General features: G+C 45.2%; 1 protein-coding gene and 1 long non-coding RNA gene across 2 annotated transcripts in view; one reads left to right on the forward strand and one right to left on the reverse strand.

Annotated features, from left to right (window-relative positions):
- THSD4 (thrombospondin type 1 domain containing 4) overlaps positions 1 to 19,273 on the reverse strand; it is a 674,737-nt gene that overhangs the window by 578,257 nt on the left and 77,207 nt on the right. The window contains exon 4 of the mRNA XM_055277915.2: positions 1,333 to 1,700. Coding sequence (XP_055133890.1) covers positions 1,333 to 1,700 — 368 coding nt within the window. The remainder of the gene's footprint in view (positions 1 to 1,332; positions 1,701 to 19,273) is intronic.
- On the forward strand, positions 1,653 to 5,540 carry LOC129482316 (uncharacterized). Its single transcript, XR_008657658.2, has 3 exons — positions 1,653 to 1,793; positions 2,300 to 2,457; positions 5,290 to 5,540. It is a non-coding gene; the product is annotated as an uncharacterized lncRNA (long non-coding RNA).

Below are 19,273 nucleotides of genomic sequence, written 5' to 3' on the forward strand. Positions count from 1 at the left end.
TAGGAGCAGACGCTCCTAGAGGGTGCTCAGGTTTCCATGTAGAAAGAGAGAGAGAGAAGGAAGCATCCCTTTGGGGCTGCCTCTCTCCTTCCCCCTCCATGCTCAGTCTTGGAACTCACTGTTCTTCACTCCTCTCCTCTGTCTACTCAAACTTGGCTCATCCTTCAGAATTCAGCTGAAGAACCCTTCTTCCTGAAATGGTCCTCTCTCTCCAAACCCCTACTGCACCAGGTAAAGAGCATGTGGCTGGGGAGGGTGGATGTGTTGCATCTCCTTTCCACCTTCAGGCGGCTGGCAGTGACAGCTTACATAACTGAGCTAAGACAGACTCTCATGCAGCAAGTGGCCACTGTGGCAAAGGGTGGCCATGGAGACTGATGCTGAACTGTGAGTGGGCAAGAGGGGCAAGGCAGCCCACCTGATAAACTCAGGCCCTGCCTGCTGGGCATTAACAGGGCTTGACAGATGAATTATGCATTTCTTAAGCACAGAGAGCACATCTTACACTTTTTGTTCTTGTCCACATTTGTTTTTTGTTACTGTTTTTGCATTAGTATTCTCCCAGGATCTATCAGGAACCTAGGCACCAAGACACCCAACAAATACTGCCGGATGAATGCAGTGACCTGTTAATATCTATTGCTTCACTCACTGACAAGCTCTTCTCAGCACCGCAATGCCTACTTTGGCATATTTATGCTTCTTAGAGCTATACCACTATTTTGATGACACTATGCCATTTCTAGAGTTTACATTTTATGACTCTGAAACAGTTTAGGTCCTTAGACATATCCTCAAACCAATGTGTTGACTCAAAAAACTTAAGAGAAACTTACTAGAAAAGTTCACAGAATCTGGAAGCCTACAGCTTCGGAGCATTCTAAGGCTCCAAACATTCAACTTATCCTAGGATTGGCAACTCATATCAGCTCTCCGGTTAGACACACGTCTTGTCGTCTTGTGTCCTCAGCTCTAATCCACAGCCTGAGGATCTCTCCTTCCCGGGACCAGGCCAGCACTCCCCTCCTGCTTTCACCCCTCTAAGAGGCCTCCCTAAAATTCTTCCTAAGGGCATTCTCAGAATTAGCCTGGCTTTGAAGATTATTCAGAACCACAGAGGGAGGTGGGAGTGGCCTCAACGCTTTACAAGGCTGCAAAATAAATCAAAAGGTGAAAGGAGCTTCGTGAAGCCCAGAGCTCCTTGCCACCTGGCAGAGCAATGCATTAGTCGCACTGCCTGTGGTGCAGAGCAGCTTGCGAGGCAGGGGCAGGGACAGGGGCAGAAACTGGGACAGGGACGGAGGAGGGGCACAGACAGGGGCGGGCGTGTACCTTCTGTCCGCGGTGACTTTGCGGCCCTGGGGCTGTGGGTGCCGGCTGCCTCGCAGCACGGTGGGGCCCTGGCGGCTGGCGTCCGTACCGGCCAGCGCTGACGTCTCGTCGCGGCTCCTGTGCAGTGGCACAGACGTGCGCACGGCCGATACCACGTGGTCCGCGAAGGAGCGCGCGGGGGCGCCAGGCCGCTGGCCGCCGCGCATGCGGTAGGAGCGCGGCAGGCAGGGCCGCGTCTGCTCCATCACGCCGCCGCTGCAGCTACGCGAGCAGGCCGACCAGGGGCCCCAGGCGCCCCACACTCCCGGGGCGCCGCCGCCGCCGCCGCCGTCCTCGGGGGTGCCCTCCGACTCCATCCGCTGCGGGACCTGCGGAGACAGAGGCGGGTTAGGGGACCAGAACACCGCTCCTCTCTTCACCCGAAAAGCTTTGAGCAGGGTCGACTTATCCATCAGGCACAAGTAGGCACAGTCTGTTTCAAAGACAAGTATTAATACAATCCAGCCTGGCTTAGAGTTAGTTTTTGGAGGAAAGGGGGCCCCGCGAAGGCAAAAATGCCTAGGCCCCGCGAAAGTCATAATGCGGCCCTGGCTTTGGGTGTCATGGCCTTGGAGGGCTCTAAGTGCATGGTACCCTCACCTCTTACGCGGTTTCAGGAGTCCCCCTTAACCTCCAACTCGGTCTTCCGGATTCCCGCCAGAGGGACTGGACTTCCCATAAACTGCAAGGAAGACATGCCTTGTGTCACCCTGCGGGAAAGGCAAGGAACTGGACACAGTGGTTGAGAGGCCACCGCTTTAGAGCCAGACTGCCTATGGTTACACCCCTGCCACCACTTCCTAGTGTGTCCAGAGTTTGTTCCTTCCGGTGGGTTCGTGGTCTCGCTGACTTCAAGAATGAAGCTTCAGACCTTCACAGTGAGTGTTATAGCTCTTAAAGGTGGTGTCACGGAGTTTCTTCCTTCCAGTGGGTTCGTGGTCTTGCTGACTTCAAGAATGAAGCTGCAGACCTTCGCTGTGAGTGTTACAGCTCTCAAAGGTGGCATGGACTCAAACAGTGAGCAATAGCAAGAATTACTGTGAAGAGCAAAAGAACAAAGCTTCCACAGCATACAACGGTACCTGAGTGAGTTGCTGCTGCTGGCTGGGAGGGATTGGGGGGGGAGGGGCGGGTCACCAGCTTTTATTCCCTTATTTGTCCCCGCCCTCATCCTGCTGATTGGTCCATTTTACAGAGTGCTGATTGGTCTATTTTACAGAGTGCTGACTGGTGCATATACAATCCTCTAGTTATACACAGAGCACTGATTGGTATGTTTTTACAGAGTGCTGATTGGTGCATTTACAATCCTTTAGCTAGACACAGAGCCCTGATTGGTGGGTTTGCAATCTTCTAGCAAGACAGAAAAGTTCTCCAAGTCCTAGAAGTCCCCCTGGCTTCACCTCTCACTAGCAGTGTGACTGGGAAGTTTCTGAATCTCTCTGAGGCTCACTGTGCTTTAAAGATGGATAGTACCAGTACCTACCTTGTAAGCTGTAAGGGGATTTAGGTTAGGCCATCCATGTGCATAGCAGAGAGCTTGGCACTAAACAAATATTTGTTAGTAATGATAATAATGTCCCTGCTGCCATGGTAACTTGGAAGAGGTGAAAAATGTCAGAAGGTTCAAAAGCTCTATCCAAAGAGTGATCTACACCCTCATTTAACTGGTCATTTCAGAGACCTACTGTGCCAGGCTCCATGCCAAGAGCAAGAACACTGTAGTTTATTCATTATGCAGACATGCTCTGAGCACCAGCTGTATGCCAGTGCTGAGCCAGGCCCAGAAGACAAGGGAAAACGCATCACAGGTCCACACAAGTGCTTAGATCCAGCAGCAGATGAGCTCTATGCAGCCAGTACAAGATTGTGGGAGGCTTTTGGAAGGGACTGGCTGTCCAGGCTGGGCAGGGTGAGGGCGGGAGAATTGAAAAGACCTCAGAAGAGGAAACGGGAGTCACAGTCATAACTGTAATTGTTCAGGCACCTACTCGGTGCCAGATTACATAGCTCATCTCAAGAAGAGATCATCCTAGGTAAGCCAGGTGGGCCCTAAATCCAATGACAAGTGCCCTTATAAGACATGGAAGAGAAGACACGGACACAGAGACAAAGGCAGTGTGACCCCTGAAGCAGAGATTGGAGTGGTGTAGCCACAAGCCAAGAAATGTGTGTAGCCACCCGAAGCTGGAAGAGGCAAGGAAGGATTCTCCCCTTAGTAACTTTGGAAGGAGCGTGGCCCTAGTGACACCAGTTTTGAACTGCTGATCTTCAGAATTTCAAGAGAGTAAATGTCTGTTGTTTTAAGCAATCCAGTTTGTGGTAATTCATTATGGCAGCCCTAGGAAAATAATGGAGTGTGCTTATACTTGGAGAACAGGGAAGGAAAATGGGCCGGCACAGGCCACACTCCTCCTCTGTGTCCCATGCTGCACAGATGGCACATGTGTAAATGGCCCGGCTCTGTGGCACAGGCAACACTAGTGCCAGTTACACTTTCCAGGGCCCCTCAGCTCCCCCAGCCACCCAGAGAGGTTGATGTTATATGGCTTCTTTTAGAGGGAAGAAACTGAGAACCTAGGAGACTTTATGACTTGTCCTCCGTCTCAGGCTAGTGCAGGGCACAGACAGGACTAAAATTGTCTCCTGACTCCTGGTCTAACATTCATTTTTCCCCCTGCAGCATGTGGCCTCCCTGCCTATGTTGTTGCTAGAAAACAGAAGGTTAAAATGAGTAGAAATAAAACCACTTCGATAATTGTTCTAGTGGAAGGATCAATGGGATAAACGAACAAAGGCAGAAATATGTTTCTGGCACATTTGGAGATTTCAGTTATCCACTGCCTCCTGATCTCTCATTAACACAGATAACTAAGACACTGCCTATAATAGTTGGATTAGACATGCAGCTATACTCAAAATCCACTTCCTAGAACTAATCCCACCCTTGATTTAGTTCCTATTGCCAAATTGGGCAAGGTCCCTGGGGGAAGAAAACATGAAGCCACATTCCGTCCTATTCTATTCATAATAATTCTCTAATTTATAGTTGAATTATGGTGAGTGACTTGAAATTCCATGTGAGTCCCCATGGTGGGAAACTAACCACATGCTCCAGAATTGTATTTTTATAGTATGTAGCCAGAAACAAACAAACAAACAAGAACACAGAAAAACAGAAAGGAAGGAAGGAGTAGAAACAGAAAGAAAAAGAAAGGAAGAAAAAGCCAATCAAAGAAAAAATGAGGGGATGAGGACTTGAGATGTTAGCCTGCTAGTTGCATCAACCACCCAGCCTCCCTCCACTCCTTCCTGATCCTCCTAACAACCCTCTCCCCTTCTGTTCTCATAGTCAAGGAGTTTTCTGTAAGGCAAGATGCAAGATGGGATAACTTTCAAGTGTTTTGAGACATAATATTCCTAAAATTAGGACGAACTAACAGGACCTCTGTTAGTGACAGGCAGCAAAACCAAATAATAAATCATGGTAAGAGACAAAGATAATTGAACCTCGAAGCTTTATAACCTGCCAGCGTGCTGCCCCGTCCCCAATACATACTGACATGTGAAGACCAAAGCAGAAAACCTGTTCTAAAATGAACGCTAAACCGCTGGTTTTCTTCATTTATAAATAATTCTAACAAATCAATAAGAAACAGACAACCCAGTGGAGACAGGATCTAAGGGTATGAAGAGGTGGTTCATAGGTGTTGTGGACTGAACCTGTCCCTCCCCACCATTCATATGCTGAAGCCCAAATCCTCAGTACGATTGTATTTGGAGGTGGGGCCTTTAGGAGGTAACTAGGTTTAGATGAGGTCATGAGGGTGAGGCCCCCATGATAGGATTTATGTCCTTATAAGCAGAAGAGAGATCAGAGTAAGGAAGAGAAACCAGTTTTCTCCCTCTCTCTCTTAGCCCCACTCCCCACCCCACCATGTGAGAACACAGGGAGAAGGCAGCTCTCTGCAAGCCAGGAAGAGAACCCTCTCCAGGAAACCAAATCGCTCAACACCTTGATCTTGGACTTCCCAGGCTCCAGAACTATGAGAAATAAATTCCTGTTGCTTAAGCACCCAGTCTATGGTTTTTTATTACAGCAGCTCAAGCTAATATACAACAGGAAAATAAATAGCATATGAAAATTGTTTAACATCACATATAATTAAAATAATGCAAAATAAAGCACCAAGATTCCATTTAAAACCCATTAGATTGGCGAATATTATAAAGTTTGACAATACTGATATGGCAAGAATGTTCACTGCTGATTAGAATCTAAATTTGGGCAACTTCTTGGGAGAGAACTTTGCAATACCTATCACAATTTCCAATGCACATACTCTTTCACCAGCAGCTCTACTTTTAGTAGTTCATCTTACAGATATACTCAAAAATACTGTAAAAAGTTATATATATACACATAAAGACTTAAATTGCATCATATTTTGTAAGGACAACAATGAAAAAAAGGAAGCAACCTAAACGTTCATTAATAGGAGCCTGGCTAAAATGAAATCTATCCAAACAATGGAATGTAATTTATCTGGTAGGATGAGGTAGATTTATATCTGTTAAAATGGACAGCTCTCCATATATTTTTTCACTATATTAATTAGTGAAAAAAACAAAACTATAGGACAGTGTAAGAGAATAAACCTATTCGTTGATATCACTCTAAGTGTTTAGTTGCAACATTAAAAAATCACTGATATTTGACCATTTTTGATCTACAAAAGTACAATTTCATATGATTAATACTTTCATATGATTCAATCTAATATGAGTAGTTTTCTGACCTTGGCAACTAACAGAGCCCAACTAGAAAATCTTTTCCCACCAAACAAGGCAGCAAGAAAGATAAGGCAGAATGCAGTGTGTCCTCATCACCCACCCCTCACCAACTTCCTATAGTAGCCAGTTGCCCTGGGGATCACATCAACACCTTGCAGCAGCTGGCAAGGCCTATTAGCAGGTGTTTAACAGTGATGCCAATAACAACCATTTAATTAGTAACAGAATACAGGCCAACCGAAGGCTAATTATTTTATATATATTTTCTAATTAATCCTCAAAACACCCACCTAAAGAAGCTATCATCATCTCCCTTTACAGATGAAAAACTGAGGCTTAGAGTTTGTTTCTAGAGTTCAAAAAATTCACAGTTCATGAGCACCCAAGATACCTCCTGTGATTTCCAGCAATGATTAGAGTGACCTTAGGGGTGGCTAAGATTCTGCACTGTGTACACATGAACAGAAGGTCACAAAAATTGGAGTGATTGTGTTTAAATGACTTTATACCCAATGTATTAGTCTGTTTTCATGCTGATAATAAAGATATACCCAAGACTGGGCAGTTTACAAAAGAAAGAGTTTTATTGGATTCACAGTTCCACAATCATGGTGGAAGGTGAAAGGCACATCTCAAGAGAGAAGAACAAGAGAAGAGAAGAAAATCATACAGGGAAACTCCCCTTTATAAAATCATCAGCTCTCGTGAAACTTACTATCATGAGAATAGCACAGGAAAGACCCGCCCCCATGATTCAATTGCCTCCCACCAGGTCCCTCCCACAACACATGAGAATTGTGGGACCTACAGTTCAAGATGAGATTTGGGTGGGGACACAACCATATCACCCATAGACTGGTGGGTCTTAAGAAAATCTAGGGTAAAGTTATTTAAATGATCAGAAAAATAAAACAAACAAAAGAGATCTTCCATTGTGGAAAACAACATGCTGGTGTAAGGAAAGACGTGGAGGATGAAGTTAACATTGGATGGCTTCAGCCTTCTATGAAAGAGGTAAGGTCTGCCACTGAGGGAAGGGAAGAGATATGCTGGAGGATTACAGACAGAAGAAGCCCAGTGGAAGAACAAAAATACCCCTTATCTGCCCTAACTACTTTAACACAAACCCTCCGATACTCACAAGATTCATTTCAAGGATGTATATTTCCATTTTGCAGATGTAGTCACTGAGGTTCAGAGTGTCCGTGTAGTCTAGTGGATGATGTGGGCTTTGAAAATATATGTGAGATAAAATAATGCGAATCTGCTAGTATTGCTTGGCAGATGAAATGAAATAGCTAGGTAAGGCATCTAACATGTCCCCCAGCAGGGACAGAGAAAATCTCCACTTTGTCCCTCCATTAGGAGAATGTACATTACCATTCAGAAGCTTTATAATGTGTAAGACACAGGTCCAACCCTAGAATCAAATCAGTGCTCTCTCCGCTTCACTGGAGATTTTAAAGGATGGGGGCGAGGTGGGTGTCAGGGTAACATAACAGAATTAGAAGAGGAGCTTGTTCAAAGCACACATGCCATGCCGTGACCCTTCCCCCCAGAGATTATGACCTGCCCTGCATGGGGTGGGGCTAGGGTTAAGGGGGCCATGTATTTTGGATGAAATCCTCCAAACCTGATATCCCCCTCCTCATTTAAAAACTACTGCTTGATATTATGATGCCTCTCTAAATAGTCATGATGGGGCATAAGCCAGGGAGCAGGAAACAGAAACAACATCCAGAGCCCGGCACGGTGGCTCATACCTGTACTCCCAGTACTTTGGGAGGCTGAGGCAGGTAGATCATTTGAGGTCAGGTGTTCGTGACCAGCCTGGCCAACATGGTGAAACCCCATCTCTACTAAAAATACAAAAATTAGCTGGGTATGGTAGTGGGTGCCTGTAATCCCAGCTACTCAGGAGGGTGAGGCAGGAGAATCACTTGAGCCCGGGGGGCAGAGGCTGCTGTGAGCCGAGATTTCGCCACTGAACTCCAGCCTGGGCGATAGAGAAAGACTCCATCTCAAAATTAAAAAAAAAAAAAGAAAAGAGACAAAAGAAAAAGAAAAAGAAACAGCACCTAGAGAAGTTAGAGAAGCAGTGTAGTCCCCTTCCCATTTAACTCAACTTGGGCTGTGCAAGAGACTGTGACAGTGTTAGAGGGAAATTGAAATCCCCCCAAAGACTTTGGATTTGGAGCTGGATGCCCTAACTGACCATATTTTGAGATCAGCTCTATGGAAGTGTTGGTTAATGTTAGGCAGGGACATTTGCATAAATATATATCCATAGGAAGGTGTATATATGGGGTAGCATTCCCCGTTCCTTAGGTCTTTAGTCACATCTCCATATTGGATGAAATGTGGTGGGAAGGTATTCAGGGGCCCTGCCAGCTAAAGCCAAGGTAGGCAATGTGGGTCAATGGACACTTCCTCCCTGGAATTTGAATTTCCAGCAAATCGACGAGCAGACCAAATGGCTTTGAGTCCTTGGCTCCAGCAGCAGCTCCTTTGAACTTGCTGTTTATGCTGAGACCAATCCTGTGCAATTGCTCTCTGATGTGCCTCACTTCCCACCTGCTTCCTAGACTGATTATTGTAAATTCCCTATTGCTTATGTTAGTTTCCGTTGCTTGCAGTAAAGAACCCTAAATGATATCTAAATCAGTGGTCCCCAACCTTTTTGGCACCAGGAACCAGTTCCATGAAAGACAATTTTTCCACAGATGTGGTGGTGGTGGGGAGGTAGGGATGGTTTCAGGATGAAACTGTTCCATCTCAAATAATCAGACATTAGATTCTCATAAGAAGTGTACAACCTAGATCCTTCACATGTGCAGTTCACAATAGGGTTCGCGCTCCTATGAGAATCTAATGCCACTGCCGATCTGACAGGAGGTGGAGCTCAGATGGTAATGCCCGCTGGCCCGCCGCTCACCTCCTGCTGTGCTCACCTCCTGGGTTCCTAACAGGCTGCGGCCCAGTACTGGTCCACAGCCCAGAGTTTGAAGACCCCTGATCTAAATGATTGCAAATATTATAATATACACATAAAATGTGGTAATCAAGATAATGTGAAATGAACTGGGTCTGCCTTTGGCACAGGACTTGGAGGACAGAAAGCAGCTACTGGAACGAGCAAAGGCTGGGAGAGGGAGGTGGTCTGGACTTGGCAGAGGCCTCATGATTAAGCGAGCCCAGGGCAGAAAGAGTCATTTAGCGGCAGTAATTGACTACAGCCAGAGTAACTAGAGAACCATGGTCTCCATGAAACATGATGGGACCAAGTGAATCAGAGGCACACAGGAGAGACAGCAGGAGAGCTTTGAGAAGAACAGGAGAGGTAATTATCAGAGCAATTGTGGATGGGGTTTATTTCATCATAGCCTTTTTAAGGGAAATGAACATAAATGACCAAAATATAAGGATGGTCAAATAAATGAGGGTCAAATGACTCCGTGAAGCATCATAATCATGAATAATACAGAGCAATATGGAAATAGTCTTGTAATACAATATTAATTGAAAAATGTCAAATATAAACTTATAACGACACCATGATTATAATAATGTAAAGATTCTATAGCATAGGAACAGAGACTGGAAGGCGACGTGGAAAAATGAAAACATACGATCTGTTACTGAAGCTGGACCCAGGATAAGTTTTCTTGTAATTTAAAAAATTTCAGTCATGGTTACAATATTGCTTGCTCAATAAATAAAAATAAATAGATTAAATGGAGAAAGATTTGGAGCAGATTGTGGAGAGTGGGAGGCACAGAGTGAACTAAGAGTTGGTGATAGTCTTGTCACAGAAAACCCTGGAAATTTCTCATCGCCACCAGTAAATTCATAACCAGGAACAGCTCTCAATGTTTTCAATGGATTTGGTTTCTGTACTAATGTGAAATCATGTAAGGTTTCACTGGTTTCTAATTCTCTTTCTACAAAATAAACCTCCCATCTGTTCTTCATAGAAAACGAGTCACATGCAAAGTCTGAAATTCTAAAGTCTCATTCTAAGAGAGACTGGAAAAAGTAGGTTTAGTTTTAGCCACATAACCAAGTCAACACTCTAAAGCAAACATTTCAAAAATACACCTTAGAGTTTGAGCCCTGAGAACAAAGTTTTGGGAACCTGAGAGCAAATGAAAGCAGGAACATATAGCTGGCTGCTCAGCTAGGACAACCTGGGGCCTGTGCAGGATCTCAGGGAGGTGGGACCACTTCATAGAAAATCTCCAAAGTTGGCCAGGCGCAGTGGCTCACGCCTGTAATCCCAGCACCTTGGGAGGCCGAGGCGGGCGGATCACCTGAGGTCAGGAGTTCGAGACTAGCCTGGCCAACGTAGTGAAACCCCGTCTCTACAAAAGATACAAAAATTAGCCAGCCATGGCGGTGCACGCTTGTAATCCCAGCGACTCAAGAGGCTGAGGCAAGAGAATCGCTTGAACCCAAAGGAGGAGACTTTAGACGTTAAACGAGACTTTAGAATTTCAGACTTTGCATGTGACTCGTTTTCTATGAAGAACAGATGGGAGGTTTATTTTGTAGAAAGAGGATAGAAACCAGTGAAATCTTACATTTCAAGCGAGGAGAAGGAGGTTGCAGTGAGCCGAGATTGCGCCATCGCACTGCAGCCTGGGCACCAAGAGCAAAACTCCATCTCAAAAAAAAGAGAATCTCCAGACTCCAGCCAGATCTAAATTCAGGATTATCACTATGGTTTTCTCTGAGACATATGATTTAATGTTACATCTTGATCAACTATCTAGACTCTGACATGACACATTGCAAAAGGCCCCAAATCTTACCTTTCAGCATTCCTGTTAATGCCAGCAGCTGCAGTATCAGTGTAAGAACCTCACAATATGGAAGACGGGAGCATAATACATTTAGCCTTGATTATTGGATCAGAATTGCCCCAATAGTAATTATTATGTAAATGAGTCCTACAAATGCATTTCAGGAACAGTTAAATGATGTATTTGCACAAAACCAAAACAAAGAAGGAGTGGGTAGAAGCCAAGGGAAACCAAGATAAATGAGGAATGAGAAAGCCACGCTTTAGAGAAAATACGAACCACACAGAGGAAAGCACCACTGACATGCAGCCACCCAGCAGCTAAGCAGTTCTGAGTGGTGTTCTGCACTTTCCAGCTCTACCCGAAGGCTTTCTCTCAATACCTGTGTCCTCCCAGTTGGAGAATTCTCACAGTAAATGATCTCAGACACACAAACTCCACCATACTTCTCCAAGTATATGTTATTGAGTGTATACTCTGAACCCGTGGACATGCCCCTGCCCTATTTCTCGTACTGCTGTGCTATGCTTCTCAAGGTGAGAGCCACAGGGTAATTTGCAACACAATCTACCTGACATGTAACTTGAGAAATGCAGATTCCTGGCTCCTACACCAAACCTAGTGAATAAGAACCTCTGGGGAAAGGCCCAGGAATATGCATTTTAAATAAGCTCTCCAGTGATTTGAATGCATCCTCTGGTTTGAGAATCACTGGCCACTGGACACCTCTATGTGAGACTCAAAGAGGAGAGGGCTAAACTGAGCTCATAGGCTGCTACTTCCTTAGCCCCCAAATGCTCTAGCCACATGATTTTATTACCCTCAAATTTCCTGCATTTTGAACCACCCCTTCTACTTCTGCCATTCAAGTTGAGGCCAACTCAGGATTTCTCATATGAGACAAGGAAAGATTCATGGACTGAGAACTGCCCCTCATATGGTATGTAAGCTAAGCAGATTCCACTGGAAATACTGTATACTTTTAATAAAAGAGGTGTAACAGCAAACGGGAAATGTAGAAAGATGAAAGAAGAGGAAAGGGTGGACTCGTGGGAAGCTCTGGACTGGACCCTGCAGGCTGGTCCCAAGTCTGCCGTCCCTCTTTGTGATTTGAGGCCAGCCAGTCTGTGGCTCGGGACCTCAGTTTCCATATCAGTAAAATGAGCTGGTTGGACTTAACGAGGGCTGAGGTCCCTTCCAGTGCTAACAGCCTCTGATTTTTCCTGGAAGCACGCTTATATTTCTTGCCACTTATTGATTCACTTCAAGTACCACAACAGGGAGAGGCAATCCCAGGTTGTACCCAGGGCTCCCCACTGCCAGCAAAGAGGCTCTGAGCACAGAACTTCCCTAAACACAGGGCAAAGGAGGCCCGGATGCATTTCCATGATCTTTAAAAGCAGGGCCCAGCCAAAACTACGATGCAATGAGGTAAATATTTGGATGTGATCTGCATAATCGGAAACACTCTTCTTTCTGAAATTGACCTGACTCTTTCATCACCAGCCACATGGAAATTGTACTTTGTTATAACTAGAAAATAACACAGAGCATGTGCCTTGGTACCCACTCGGCCCTGTGTTGCTGCGCAGTTACTCAGGAAACAGAAGCAGATGTCTCTGTGTAGTGCCTGGTGTAGTTTTTTGTGCTAGCCTCATGCTCTCCACGGCAAGTGGCTATTTGCAACCCAAGCCAACCAGGACAGTCAAAATAATGAGTAATGCATGAAATAAAGAGTGCTGGCTTCTGGACCCAGAGGCCGATTCGGGGAACAGCAATCTTCCAGCAGAAGAGTCTGCCTGGTGACTTGGCTGTCTGCATCTGGGTCAGTATTCAGCACTCCCCAGGAAGCCCCTGAGATCAGCAGGCCGCTTAACAAAGGCAAGCCGAAAGCATTTTCATGGAAAGCATCAGCATCCAGCACAGAACAGAGCACGCAGCAAGTGTTCAACAAACACCTGAGTGAAAGAGGCTGCAAATGGATTGAGATTTGACCTTACCTGGATTCCCTGCCTTAGCCTTTCCCTCACTCACTCAGGCTTCCCTGTAACACCAAAGGTATTTTCTTTTAAGACGGAGTCTCCCTCTGTCGCCCAGGCTGGAGCACTGTGGCACAATCTCGGCTCACTGCAACCTCCGACTCCTGAGTTCAAGGTTCAAGCGATTCTCCTGCCTCAGCCTCCTGAGTAGCTGGGATTACAGGCACACACCATCATGCTCAGCTAATTTTTTTTTTGTATTTTTGGTAGAGACGAGGTTTCATCATGTTGGCCAGGTTGGTCTTGAACTCCTGACCTCAAGTGATCTGCCCACCTTGGCCTCCCAAAGTGCTGAGATTACAGGCATGAGCCATCACGCCTGGCCGCCAAAGCTATTTTCTTAAAACCTAGCCCTACTGTGTTACTCTCCTGCTTACCAGTGTCTCCTGGGTCCTCACTCTCCAAAAAATAAAATCCAAAATTACTCTTTGCCATGGCATCCTAAACCTGTCACCTTCTGGCCTCGGCCTTCCTTTCCAGCTTCAACTCCATCTCTGTCCCCCCATGCTCACACCACACAAGAAGTAGGACACGCCCTCTCTCCCTGCCCACCTTCACCTGGCTGTTCTCTCAGCTCCAGTGCTCTCTCTTCTACTCTGCCTATGAACATACCTTTCCCATCCAGATCAAGCAGGCTCTCTCCCATTCTCCAGGGCCATTATACACCCTTCTCCATAGCACTTACCACCTGGCACTGTCATTATCTTTGTACACAGCTACCTCCCCACCAGCACCGTGAGCTCCCCAGGGCAGGAATTATGTCTTATTTATCTTTGTGTTCTACCCACTCTCTCTAACAGAGAGTCTGTCACCTGGCAGGCCCTCAGGATATATCTGAAGGACAGGTGAATAAACTCATGGATAAATGAATGACAGATTTCCCAACGGCTTGGTCTCCTGCCTACCTGCTTTGTGAAATGTCAAACACTTCCTCTCCCTAGCAGTACATGCCATGTCCAGCCAATTGGCTAGTGATCTGATGCCTCTACTGTTGTCCTTACTCCATGTGCCTAAACGTCAAGAAGCTGACAGTCTAAAGGACAGTTCTGTCTCTTCAAAGCAGTCCACTCAGTATTTGACCCCTGGCTATCCTCTGCTTGTTGAAATGCTCTCTCTCCTTGACTTTCAAGACACCATATTATCCTGGTTCTTCTAAACTTCTGGCTGTCTCTTTGCTGGCTTCCCCTCCTCTACCTTCCCCTCAAATGTTGGAGTTCCACTCTTGGTTTTCCACTTTTTTAATCCAAACCTTCTTTCAGGAAAGACATTGTAGCATGAGCAATGATCTTCATGCGGATGTCTCCCCTATTCATGGATAGTCCCCAAACTCTCTTCCAAGCACCAGATTTACATTCCCAAAAACCTGGTTGAAATATCCACTGGGGTGACCTAGGGACTTTTCCTATTCCATCTGTCACCTAATAAGGACATGAACACCTGCTCCATCATGAATTCTCAATCTTCTGGCCCATACAGATGTGGCCCCATCTCCCACTGCCCTCCCCCAGTTGGACACAAAATCCTGCCAGTTCTACCTCAGAAATATTTCCAGACCCTGTCCCGTTTTCTCCAGCCCACAGTCCATGGTTTAGTCCTCATTCCCAATTTGCTCTTAGCTGATCTCTACCCATCCAATCCCTCCTCCCCACACTTCCATGTTCATGGTCATTCCTGAGCTCCTCTCCACCTCCAGGACCACTCCAGCCCCCCAGCCAGGTTTACAAGGCCCTTCCTTCTTTGGCCTCCACCTGCAGCCTCCCCGCCAGCACATCCTTGTTCTTAACCTCTTACTCAACCATGCCAAGCCTCTACATCACTCTACCTTGGACGATCTCAAAAGCCCCCCTTCTCCCCCAACCTCACTTTACGTGATAAATTCCTGCTTCTCCTTTGAGACTTGCCAAATGCTATTTTATACCCTCTTTGCAGATAACCCAACTCCGAAGTAAGGATAGTGGCTCTGCCCTTTAGGCATCCATTGTGAGTACACTACATTTCACTATAATTTCTGGTTTTTTGTGTCCCATACCCCAAGTTGTGAAACAAAATCAGGTATAAATTCCTTATACCTATTGCTCTTACCCAACTATAAAACGAAAAAAAAATTATGAATGAAATAACTGCAAAACTGAAAACTAATAAAAATTCAAATTAACAATATGAATTTAATGGGATGGGAGGTTAACAGACATTGTTGGGCATGATTGCAGGATGTATTTAATCTTTTAAGTTTCACTTATTGACAGATTCTCTTGAATTTGAGCATGACAGATCATCATTTGATTTATATTTTTCTTTTGAAAAATGAATTTGTTTTAAATTACCAATCCATTATTTTGAAGCGCCAATACATAAGGCTAAAATTTAAAATGCCGCTTAATGGAAAACAAAATTCACTATTGTTTAGCACCACACTTATTGCTAATGAGCTATTGTGAGCTGGGCCACAAAAGACAGAACCTGTACAATACAGCTGAAAGGTGCACATGCCATGATCTCTATGGGATGGAGTCTTTGGAGATCGGTACCCTATGTGGTATCTCAATATTCCCATCCTTTTGTGGATTCAAAATTTAAAAATCTTTTCTCACTGAAACCAAGGTACTCAATCATCATTCAGATTATCCAGAAGAGACTCATATTACAATTTTCAAGTTATCATCCAAATGAAAATCCTAAACTTAAAAAAATATCAAAGTTCCAGACCACCAAGAATATGCTCCGGGGGGCATATTCAAGACTCCAGCGGATATGGGTCCTCAGCTCATAAATCATTGTTTTAATTACTGTTATTTTAAAAGACTTTATTTTTAGAGCAGTTTTAGGTTCACAGCAAAATTGAAAGGAAGGTACAAAGATAGCCCACATTCTCCCCGCCCCCACATATACATAGTCTCCCCACGTTATCGGTATCTTCCACCAAAGTGGTACATTTGTTGCAATTGATGAACCTGTATTGCTAAATCATAATCACCCAAAGTCCACAGATTACATTAGGGTTGACTCTTGGTGTAGCACGTTCTATGGGTCTAGACAAATGCATAATGACAAGCACCTATCAGTGTAATATAGAGTGTTTTCACTGCCCTAAAAATCCTCTCTGCTCTGTCTATTCTTCCCTCCCTTGCCTCAACCCCTGGCAACGGCTGATCTTTTTAGTATCCCCATTGTTTGTTTTAATTTTTTTTATTATTATTATACTTTAAGTTTTAGGGTACATGTGCACAATGTGCAGGTTTGTTACATGTGTATACATGTGCCATGTTGGTTTGCTGCACCCATTAACTCGTCATTTAGCATTAGGTATAGCTCCTAATGCTATCCCTCCCCCCTCCCCCACCTGAGGCTCAGAATCAGGATTGGAACCCAGGTTTGGCTGATTCTGAAGCTCAGACTCCTCTCTCACTGCCCCTTGGTACTTAATTCATAAGGCTGCTGTGAGTTCCAAATACTAAGTATGAAAGGGCTTTGTAGACCAAAAAGTCCTGTATGCTTGTTAGTTTAGGGCTTAGTTATTCTCATTTATATGTGTAAAAAACAATACTTTAGAGAAGGAGCCGACATTATTTTGGAAAATGCACTGTCTTGCAAAGTACAGAACCTCCCTAAGGAGATAATAATTATGTTAGTCTTTCCATATACTTAACTGGCTACAGTGCAAACCTGATATGAGTCAGTTAAGGAGGTGAAGATATTTACATGGTCTGTGGGAGCAGGTCATGGCAACAGGTGAGTGAAAAATCCAAATACCTGGGCCTCTCCAACAAAGGAAAAGATATTAAGTATCAAGGGCCCAGTGCAAACTCAATAGAAAAATCCTCTCACAAAGGTGTACCACTGAGCAGCCATCCCTGAAAAAGGTGCCACGATTTGGGATGCAAACACATTTTCTGACTATATTATTTCCAAAATATTCACCCAGTTGAATTCCACGGGTGCCCTTTTGAGATCCTTCCAGTCACATCAAACAACCTATAAAATCGATCTCCCTTGTTTAAATAATATTTCTTTGCTTCTTGAAGAAACAGAGGCAATGCCTGTTAAGCCTCTCCCACATTGCCAGCGCTTTATTAACTTACTTCATTTAATCCTCACAGTTGGCTCCGCTTTATCAATCAGACCTGAGTTCACACATCACGTCTTCAAAGAGGCCTCCCCTGGCCACGCCATCTACAGTAGTGAGTGTGTATGGGTACACGCACACACGTAACCACATTGCTGTGTTTCATTTTCCTCACAGTCTGAAATGTTCTTATTTGCTTTCCTGTTTATTGTCCGCTCCTCCCATCTGAAACAGAAATGCTTCATTCTATGGAGGAACCTTGCGTGTCTTATTCCTTTCTAGCCCAGCTCCTATAACAGCACCTGGCACACAGCAGGTACTCAGTGATTGTCGAATGAATGCACCCTGCCAGATGGGAAGAGCTGAGAAGCTGATGTAATCTGCTGAAGGTTACGCTGCTGGGAAGCAGTGCTGCCAGAATTCAAACTCAGATCGGCCTGTTCCAGGAGCCAAGAGATGCCCACCCTCTCCCCGCCACCACCAGGCTTCTCTAGCTGGGGTTGCTAGCAGCATATCAAGAAGCACCAGAGAGAGTCCCCCAACAAAGCATGTGGCATCTTCCCAGGTTATCAGATTCCTCAAGGGCATTTTACAAAATGGGGGAAAACGGCTGAATTTTTTTCTGATGATAAGTAATTTAAAACATTGTTTAAAAATTAGAACAACCAGTTATCTTCTGGGAGCAGATGTCACATTTTGAGGAATGTTTAAATAAAATAGTAGCCTTCAAGAAAATTCCGAGCATTCAGTAGGCCACTTTGGGCTTCCCCAGGCCATCTGTGTACGTGTGTGTGGGTGCATATATTCACACTCTTTTGCTGGTGGGGCATTTTGGTGGAGATGTTTGAGAAGCACTGCACTGTCCTGGCCACTACCCAAAAGTGCTAGAGTTGAAAGGAATTAGTAGACAGGAAAGTAGCCAAGAGATGACCACCCTAAACAATGACTTTCAAGGCCACAAAGAGCAGTTCTACAGAGAGAAAGGTAAACAGGCCTCAGCTAAAGAGATTTGGGTGACAAAGCAAAGGCACAGATCACTACAAACAGACAATGTTACCAAGGAGGGGGATGCAAAGTCTCCTTCCCAGAGCAGTTCCAGATTGAACAGATCTGTCTTTCAGGGATGGCTTAGGTGTGGTCTCGCCTGAAAGAGAAAATCTCTGGAAATTACTTCCATCTCAAGAACTCTACAGTCCAGACCACCAACAACAGCCAAATTGGGAGCTCCCACCACTATTTCTGCCATGAGAAAAAGGGGCCCCTCTTAACAGATCTTTGGCTTGATCTGAACCTTCTGGCCCCAGCTATTCACAGAAGAAGTTGCCCAGGCCAGATTCCTTGCTCTGGCAAAGAACTGAGCACTGCAGCAGTGCCTGTGCTACCAAGGCGGGCTCCTCTTGCCTTCTGCCCATGTCGACATGAACCATATGTACGGCAGAAAGGAGCCTCTCTCAGCAGCCCTCCTAGGCTTCCCCAAACATTACAAGTCCCCCTGGCTCTGAGCCAAGAATCCCTCTCAGAGCCAACAGCTTACAGCCCATTAAAAACCCTGTGCAAATGCAAACACTCTCTCCATTAGACAAGGAAGAAACAAGAACCACGCCTTGGGACTGAGCTAGCAGTTGTTGAAACTAGACGAGGGGCTGGAGTCCCTGAAGAGGAAATATCACTGTATTAAAAACCACAGCTATTTCCAATGCTCACAGTCAATTACACGGGAGACCAAAGGTGCCCTTGGAGGCACTGTGTGGGCAAGCTGATTCTGCCACATTACAGGCAGTACCAGTTTGGAGAGATGGGAGGTAACTTTGGATTTTCTAGCTGTCTGAGGCCTGAGATCCAGTGTGTTTAATCGTAAAAATACTACATGAGTACATTCATAAAGTCATTTAATCCACACCCTGAGCCTGTGAGATCAATATCATCCTCATTTTATCCATGGGAGAGTCGCTAATCTGTTTAGCATCCCAGATGGCCAAATACACCACGTTTATTGGTGAGCAGAAGTACCATTATGAAAGCCCTCATCCTCCTGGCCCTTTCTTCTACATCATGGGCTCCTCCATCTCTTTTATTTTAAACAACCACTTGGGAATGTTGGTCATTGGGCCTAAAGAAGACAGAAGGCTCTATGTAGGTCTCAAGTTCAAGCTACATATGACACTTGACTTTAATGGAAGTCAGCGCTGGGGGTCATTAGGCAC

Source organism: Symphalangus syndactylus, chromosome 5 (assembly GCF_028878055.3).
Source record: "Symphalangus syndactylus isolate Jambi chromosome 5, NHGRI_mSymSyn1-v2.1_pri, whole genome shotgun sequence".
NCBI lineage: Eukaryota > Metazoa > Chordata > Mammalia > Primates > Hylobatidae > Symphalangus > Symphalangus syndactylus.